Source organism: Papilio polytes, unplaced genomic scaffold (assembly GCF_000836215.1).
Source record: "Papilio polytes unplaced genomic scaffold, Ppol_1.0 DF821122.1, whole genome shotgun sequence".
Taxonomy (NCBI): Eukaryota; Metazoa; Arthropoda; class Insecta; order Lepidoptera; family Papilionidae; genus Papilio; species Papilio polytes.
Window position 1 is genome coordinate 601,990 of NW_013528082.1, and position 9,282 is coordinate 611,271.

General features: G+C 38.3%; 2 protein-coding genes across 3 annotated transcripts in view; one reads left to right on the forward strand and one right to left on the reverse strand.

The window, feature by feature from the left end:
* Positions 1-456: 456 nt before the first annotated feature.
* On the reverse strand, positions 457-2,568 carry LOC106109590 (vacuolar protein sorting-associated protein 37A-like). Of its 2 annotated transcripts, none has more exons than XM_013291147.1 (4): positions 2,082-2,568; positions 1,671-1,855; positions 1,246-1,552; positions 457-968 (listed from the first exon to the last, which is right to left on the reverse strand). In XM_013291147.1, exons 1-4 carry the CDS (start codon positions 2,371-2,373, stop codon positions 694-696), a joined length of 1,059 nt encoding a protein of 352 aa, XP_013146601.1. In that variant the 5' UTR covers positions 2,374-2,568; the 3' UTR covers positions 457-693. The 2 variants fall into 2 exon arrangements, with proteins under 2 accessions (XP_013146601.1, XP_013146602.1); XM_013291148.1 differs by having other exon boundaries at positions 733-954; positions 2,082-2,566.
* A 1,805-nt stretch (positions 2,569-4,373) lies between these two features.
* The window catches only part of LOC106109594 (fatty acyl-CoA reductase 1-like), a 13,045-nt gene continuing 8,136 nt past the window's right edge, over positions 4,374-9,282 (forward strand). The window contains exon 1 of the mRNA XM_013291153.1: positions 4,374-4,857. The gene's annotated coding sequence lies outside the window, so the exon portion shown is untranslated. The remainder of the gene's footprint in view (positions 4,858-9,282) is intronic.

The following is a 9,282-nucleotide window of genomic DNA, read 5'->3' on the forward strand; positions in this document are numbered from 1 at the left end:
TAAAGGCGCTAAGTTATCTTCGACACTTTTAAACGTACGGGCATCTATACTAATCACATAAAAAGGAAAAATTTGTATGTTTGAATGTAACGAATAAACTCAAAGACTACTAGACCGATTTCTTAAATTCTTTTGTCAATAGAAAGCTATGTAATCACTGCGCAACATATGCTACATTTATTACTAATGTCTCTTTTTAATCCTGTGAGGTAGAAGTCGCGAATAATGGCTAGTGAGATACAGCTTTCACATATTCAGTTTTCAATGAACGGTCGAACTGTACAGTTGAAATTGTGCGTGAGCATGCGAAATTTTAACTGTGAGTTAAACTGTACGGTTTGCAGTTGTAGTTAAAAGTTAAGCGTGTGTTGCGGGCTTAAGAAAATGAAACTCATTATCTTTAAATAATAATTTTAATGAATATTAAATGATACTTGACATTAATGTAACTAATTTACTGGACACTTTATTTTTATTAGAATTACTAGCGGAAGACTATCTTTGTATATAAACTTCTAAATTATATCAGAGCTACTTTAAATTATGAATATCCTAATGAAGTTAAATACAAAAGAACATCCTTAGATGTGTTTGTAATTTATTGTATTTTAAAGTAATCATTCCTCTAAACATTATTAAGTGGATACCAATCTCTTAAATATGCAATCATGTTGATATATTAAATAATAAACATCAATAACTGTTGTCCAGTATCATATAGGGCTTACAGATATATAATAAATCAACAAATGAAAGACATAAACATGTTTCAACAACATTAAATGACATGTAGTTGGGGTAGCGAGGAGAGCGAGGAGAGCGAGGAGAGCTAGGAGGTGGCCTTGTGCAGCTGCGCGAGCTGGTGCGCCAGGCGCTCCTCGCGCGCGCGCCGCGCCTGCCCCAGCGCGCGCCGCTCCGCGAACCGCGACACGAACCGCTCCACCGGCAACTTGCCTGCCAACACCGCACTTCACACTCACCATGACAGCCCTAGCCAGCCACACTGGCTTACTATGGCTTAATACTACACATACTTACTTAACAGATATGTTCCGACATCACAATATTTACTTTACCATAAGAACATCACATAAAAGTACACATGAAATTCGAAAATGTAAACATTTTTAGATGGAGGGATTCGAACCTAGGATCTAAAGATCACTCTAGTTTTTAACCCCGAGCCGCTAAAGCTCTACCATATGACAATCAATTATTTATTATTAAACAAGAACTAAGTCTTACCTAACAAAAATTGTTCTGCGATAACCTCTGACTCCTCATCTGCTTTAAGCGCCGCCTCCCGGAGACAGTCGCGGATGCGGTGCGGGTCGTACATCTCCGCCAGCTTCTGGTGCTTCCTGTTGAGCTCCTCGTACTGCATTTTCATCTGCACAATGCTGGAGATGCGCTCTATCACCTCCGACTTGAGCTCGTCCAGCATCTGCTGCTTCTCCATGTTCTCCTGCGCTATCTGCTCTATGCTGTTCATCACCTCCTCTGTCTCTAAATCTAACTCCACCAGTTGAGGGTTTGATTCGAGCAGTTTGTCCTGCAATAGGAGTTTAAAAAATTTAAACATATTAAGTTAATCTTTATAATCCAACATCATTCTGTCTAGGTATTTCATGTTAAAACACTTCTCTAAATTTGGTAAAAATGAATCCTACCTGTAAATCAGGATTTTCTAATATCTCTTGTAGTTCATCAATGCTAAAGTCAGTGAGTTCTGGGAACACCATGGACTGTGAGCTGAGCTGCGACTGCGGGCTGGTGTCTGTGCACTTGTCCTCTTGGCCCGACACCACAGGCACTGTTCGCTGGAACTCCCTTGTGATAGCTTGAACAACACGGCCTGTGAATATGTACCAATATAATAAACAAATCATGTTTAAATTTTAAATCATTTTAAGCAATAGATTATGTTTTACAACAATGGAAGTTATGTTTTTCTAATTATGCATGTGGTATTTGTTACATATAGACATCTTATTTTGACGTAATGGGGCAATGTTTAGTTTAAATTAATTAGTAGAAGTTTATATACGTAAACAAAGGTGTATCCTAATATATTATATTACCTAGGTCTGAGTGCAGTGTGAAATTAATCAATCCAGGTGCACCGATGACTTGATTTGTATTGTCAGCTATCCAAGGGTGAGAAAACACTGGGTTTACGAATATTGCGGGCTTTTCGTTCGGGAACTCCGGACTCAAGATAATATTCAAACTCATATTTCTCCCTTCAGCAGAAAATTCCACTCTATATTCGGCATTCTCTTTTATTTCCGTTACGTTAGCGTTGAAAATTTTTAAAGTATCAATTTGTCGCTTTCGTATATCTTGTTCAGTGTAATAAGGTCGTGGTAGCATGTTTCTGCACTAAATTCAATAACGCCAATGAATAATGAAGATATAAGATGACCAAAAACAAGCCGGAAGTTTTCTAGTTAACTAGGTCATTAATTCCAATATATTACTTTGACTAAACCTGGAGTAATTTTATAATATTCGTTTTTCAAATTTTTACCACAACAAAACAATTCTAATATATAATCAATAATATCCTTTCAACTTTTCATTTACGTTTCCTCAAATTCAATATGTATTGTGATTGGTTGAAAAGCGTCCAAGCTGTCAAATGGAATTTACTCAGCCAATAGTAACTAAGGAGAAATCATTTTTTCACACAAGAACGAACAGTCCACTGTCACTGAGACAGCAATTATGTCATGATATTTTCGTTTAGAAATTATAGAAAATACATGGATGTACCATTAGAAGAACTCTTGTCGAAAAATTAATGCCGAGCGAGACCTCAATAACTGTAACATTTTTCCCTCTCTGGCCATGGTGACCATATTAAAATATGATTGTGGGGCAATAATTATAAAAAAATATTCGTAGCCTGACGTCACCAGATCATTGCTTCAGATAGATTTTAATAAAAGGTGCCACCATTGTATTTAATGATCGTTTTTTTCAATGGCGAAAGAACAGGAACATTTTCAAACTCTAATTTCTGAGAATAACGGATTAAAAGTCGTATGGCAGGGATTAGAGATCATGGATTTCCATTGGGAGCAGCATAGAATTTAATTTTAGCATTGGCTCCGCCACCTTAAAGAAAGTAGGTGATGTCCGTCGCATCGCATGGCTATTATACAAGATAGGCTCACTGCAGCGGGCTGCGGCTGCGCTCCACTGCACGCTCGAAACACTTAGCACGCAAAGATATTGGCAATAAACTCTGTGTCCAGTGAAATGAGTCTCGCCTCAAGGCCGTTGCGCCCGATCAGCGCTGCATTTGATTATTTATACAGCACGAATCAAACAAGCCCCTAAATTATCTACATATGTACTAGATAATGAAAACCATTTTTAAATCTATTCTAGCTAACTTTTACCCATATTTAGAAGCAATTATGGAGAAATTCTAGCGAAATTGGTGTTTGCGGGGTGAGCAGAGAAGTGGTGCGTTACGCCTATACTGACATAAATACAGAATGTCGGCAATTAGATGCGGTTTCATTGCGAAACATTGAGCATTATTATGTACTGGTGCTTTATATTTATCTATTATGACGTAACTAAACTGCACTTGTTGCTAATTTATAGAATGATAAATCGGCAAGGGTTGGACTGTGTTACTGTGTTACATAGTTACTTACAATTAATAAATACTGAGACTTAAGTACAGAGAGTACAAATGAAGACAAAACAAGTTATTGTTCGAAAGAATTGACTTATTCTTAATATAATATTGACCGTCACAAAATAAATATAGCACTTCAAAGAAAATAAGGAGTAAAGTTTTTATTTAACTATACATTCGTCGACTTGCTTTTCCTGTTTAAGATATCTGATAACAAAATCGTAATTTTCACTAACGTTATTGCTATTCTAACGATTTATAATACGATTACCCAACGTCGCTGCTACTGCAGGCTCTCTACCTATGTATGTACAAAATATTGTTGCTTTTATCACCAGCGCTTGGTAATGTAGTTAACTGCAAAAAAAAACGCTAATTGGTTAATCCCCATTAATTTAATACAATAAAAATAGAAAGGCTCTAAATGGAATAGTTAGTTGCGGTATTACAAGCGTACAATCTACGCGTAAATTAATTTAAACGTATTTCTATTGTAACGTATTAAGCCGCAATGCCTACCGTTATTGAAGTTCAAATTTGTAATTCTGCTACCTAATCCAAGAGATAAAATAGGCCTTTAGTAATAATTAAAAAAGAAAAAATAAAATCGTCGCAACATGCTTGATTGTCGAACCATTGATAGTTTCGCCACCGACTTGGCTGACACACGCTGGCCCCCGCGCTGGCCCCGCGGTGCTGGCTGCTTCCCGCCACTGGCCGCTTAGCATTTCTTTCAAGGTGGGGGTCCGGTTGTCGGGAAAGATGTCGACTCTCCACTGCCACTTCAATTGTGAACCACGAGCCGGCGCAGGTGCATGGACACTTTCTACCAGCCGCCGCAGACGAATTAAAAAAAATACTTCGACAAGGACCCATCCTATAACCTAAAAAGCACCGAGAAATTCGACCATTCTTTGCATAATATACCGCCGAGTGCCCACCGGCGATTTTTATGTAATACTCTGTAATAAAGTGTTGTGCAACGATCATTTTGGCCTCATATTTTGGCGGCTCGCGATAGTCCGTCGCCGTCGCCCGCCATGGCCGCAGCGGTTGGCGCGCTTTCCTTTTGACAGTTCAGTGACGTTCCTCTACACGGACATCGATTTTCTTTTCTATTACAATCGTGAGTGCCAGTGTTATTTATGAATTAGTGCAGTGAGATTTTTTTTAATGAAATTCTTGACATACACAAAAATTAGGTGAGTGATTGTATAATGCTAATTAAATATTATATCATTGTTTTTGGGCCACGTTTAATTTATGCAGTATTTCGAAAGGTTTTTTCTGGGTTTTACAAACGAGACTTGTGAAAGTCGACACAGCCACTAGGAAGTAGCATAGTGATGGCAATGCGGCGGTCATCAGTTGTTTACTGCGAGCACAGCACCGCACCGCACCGCACAGTACCGCTGTGGGTGTTCAATCGCTAGAAATTGCCGATTGCCCAATTTTGATGTATTGGATAAGCGGAGGCGAGGCCGGTCGCTTGCGAAATGCAAGATACGAGCCCCGCGAGCCGCAACCCACTTCCTATGCTAATCTTTGCACTTGAGCGCCGTGAGACGTGTTTATAATTCGTCGTAAACGTTTACGTAAATGTTATGTCTTCTTATGTACAGATTACTGCGATGTGCCAACGTGTTTACAATAACATAATGATTATAAGTAAAACGTTCTTCTATGAATGAATTAAATCTTCAGGAATGGTTTGTTTTCGTCAGTGTTATATGAACTCCCCGGGAAATGTGTAAAGGTCGCGCTCTTGTACTTGGGTACAACAATTACCGTTAGTTGATGGCCGGTACTCGCGTTACACGACAACCTCATTATGGTTAATAACGCTTGAGCTACTAAACTGACATCCTGAGGTGTTTTAAGTACTCACTTAGTTATTGGTCATTTTTTATTGAAAATAAGTGCTTACCATCCAGAATTTGACAGTTTTAGATTGGTTTGATCTCATTTACTTTGAGGACGACAATATCCCAATTTTCATCCAAACCGAACCCAGTTATTACTAAAAAGATGTTTTCCGTGAATAAACCTTTAACCAATTAAGTTTTTGTAGTTGTAATTTGCTGCCGATATTCCTGGCATATATGAAACATAATCAGTATAGTGAGTGCGTTCGTAAGTAAATGTAGGACTCGTAACTGATTCAGGTTAGATGAAAAATAACTAAACGGCCAGCAGTGTAGTGTTCCTATTTATTATTTTTATAGAAAAATGTTAAACCGAGGCATCATAACATATCGTTTACGTTTTCCTTTGTTAGTCCAATGCCGGATCCGCGAATTCTGGGTTATTCAATACTAGGGTAATTTTAAATTAAGGTCAAAAATAAGTGTTTCTGATTTGTGAGTTCCGCGCGATGTTTTGTCAACATTTCTGTCTGTTCCGCCTTGCGCAACACAACATCCAGCATCCCACTCCGCCACTCCGCCACTCCGCTACTCCGCCACTCCGCCACTCCGCCACTCCGCCACTCCGCCACTCGCTATCGTTGTAATGTCACATTTCACCTCGGCAATAATTTAGATTCAGTAGACTTTTATACTACGTCGCCGATTATTAACATCATTTAAAAATGGTCGGTTTTTTATTAAATAAGTAATTAATTCTCTAACTGAAGGCGGTCGGAGCGCGCGTTAATTAAGAACGCTGTATTACATAAGGTATCGCGGCCACCGTCAAATACGAGCCACGAATCGGGTTCAAGTTCAGAGCGGCGCGGCGAGCGCCTTGCGGACTGCAGAGACGCGGAGTGCGGACCTTTTCACTCCGCATAGGCGCTTGCGCAATGCGGCCGCCGCTGCCGGCGTATCCTCAGGCACGACTAATACTCCACCAACTTCTAGAATGTTCTTCATATCGTCCAGATGTTGCCCATGATACATTGTATATGCCTAGTTCAGAAAGGTGTGTCTACAATGTACATCGAAACATAATCGTACCACATAACATTGAGTCATCGGTACTCAAAAATTCGCACTACTCTGAGTTGCAAATTGATTGCCAAAGCCCGGCATTCCGTTCTACGAATATTACGTTTTGCGATTAAATGTATGTTAAATATTTGTATTGTTAACCTCAAGTAATTTAAACACAATAATGTAGACGGGAGCGGTACTACGTGCTACGAGCCGGCTACGCAACGTGCTGTAGCCACCTTCACTTCAATTCTCATACGTTGTTGCTTGTGCGGATTTAATATTTTATTATGCCATTAAATACTTTAATTATAACAATGTGAACGTTTTACTTATTAAAATGTGCTTAACATTGTGTGCCCTTAATTGCGAATTATCCATTTTTTTTCGCTATCTTTGTTCTATTGTAATGTAAAAATTACGTTGTACCAAGAGGTCCAACTAATCGTGTAATTCGTACAGTAAGGATATCATTATGTTTGATGACAAAAAGACTTTCAATTAACGATATCGTTAGTAGTATGGATAAAATGTGTTTAAATACAAGACAGGCACTAATAAAGATAATCGAATATTACATTGTTTAGGGGCTGTTAGTATGCAAGTGTAACATTTGCACAAATACCATTTTGTTTGCACAAGATGGCGGAGGATGCAGCGATCAGTGTGACACCTGCGCGTCATATCCTTATTACTTTTAACGTACAAACATGTATCTGATTCACATGACATCATGAATATCGCCGATGATATAGGATAAGACTAGGAGAGGGCAGCAAACAAAGTTTTTATATCCCTGACTCTCTAATAATACGTAATCTTTCAATAAGAGTTTCGTCATCGGACGACACGACAGACCGCCAGGTACCATCCTCACCATCTCGATGGCTGGCATTCCACAACCGTGCGGTTTTTCGGAACTTTCTGCCCCGCACAGCCGCGTTGTGGAACGGTCTGTCCTCGGCGGTATTTCCAAACCAATACGACTTAGGGTCCTTCAAGAAGCGAGCCTATCATTTCCTCAAAGGCCGGCAACGCATCTCTAGTTCCTCTGGTGTTACGGATGTGCATGGGCGTCGCTGACCACCTCGGTATTCTCGCCGCTCGTTTGCCACCTTTTATGATAAAAAAATAAGTATAAGTAATAAATAATGCATCCTATAAACTCACAATCATACGTTTACTCGTAGTATCCTTCGAAATGAATTTGAATATGAAAATATTTTTGCAAATAATTCATATATTACTATTTCCGTTCTTTACAAATTTACCTTGATTCTAATTAGTTTAGAAATATTAATTCACTACAGATAGTTGTCTCGTGCATATTGCAGAGTGTTGTTAAAATGCCACTGCCTTCACGAAGGTCGGTTTGGGCAACACACGACCCTGGACAAAAACTGCACTCCATCAAATACAAACTTTTACTTTTATCCCAACTAGAATATTTCGTCACACTAATTATGTATGTATAATTCTTCATCGCGGCCGCAAGCGGCTGCGGACAACACGACATAAGCGTCTCTAATTATCTTACACACGGTACTTCTGTATAAAATAGAATTTTCAAACGGCTCCATTAATTTAGTCAACGTTATGAAAATCATATTATCGAACGTATCGCTTTCTAAAAGGTAACGCATCTGCTATTTCTCTGGCATTGCGGATGTCTAGAGACCAGCATCTCGAACATCAAATCGAATAATCAAGATTACTCGAAAACGATTAACTTTTGTATGATGCATATAGGGGTAAAAATTATCACAAATGATCCCCTCTATTACCTCCTAACAGGAATACGTTCAATCACCAATAACCCTGTATACCTATTTTTGCTTATTTTTCTACCTATACTATATACAATACAGTTCCTATTTTTCACTGCACTTGTACTACAAAAAAAAACAATGTAATTTTTTTCAAGATTTTGATAATTACGATGAATAATGAAAATGTTTATTCCCGTTGGGTTTTTTCCCTCTGCCCATCTCTATTCCTGCCGCTCGTTGCCCTTATGAGACTTATAAGACAAGCCCTTATAAGACAAGTCTTATAAAAATACGCGAAAATTTCAGAGCCTTTACATACCTTTGTTTAAATATATTTTATAGTTCTGGAAAAATGATTATTATAAATGTAAAAATAATGTTCATTAGTACATTTCCTGTAGCCACTATGTGTAACTTATTTGTTTATAGTGTAAAGTTAAATAAACGGTTATTTTTTGTTAAGTAAACTTGCAGACTTGATATAAAGGAGGTTCGCGCGTTAGTTGCCTTCAGTTCAGTGGTACGCTCAAACCTGCCAACTCCTCGCGACGTCACCTCCTCCAATACATTACTAATTGCTTTTTAAACCGGTGAGTTTAAAGTCAATTATTTCATTTATGTTTTAATTTGACATATATTTTAGCACTGATAGTGCACTTGGCATGAACCATATGTAATCGAAATAATATTAAAAATAAAATAGTAAATAATGCATATCGTTAGGTACCTACTACCTACATACGCTCAGTTCTAACTGAACATTCGAACTATTCAGTTAGGACTGTGCGTAAGCAAAACATAAGCCATACAGTTCAAGTTAATAGTGGTTATTCAATAACTTATATTTTTATAGTCACTATTAACTATCTTTTTTTTAATTATCCGACGAAAACAGTCACATCTATATAATTTACGACGCCCCCCC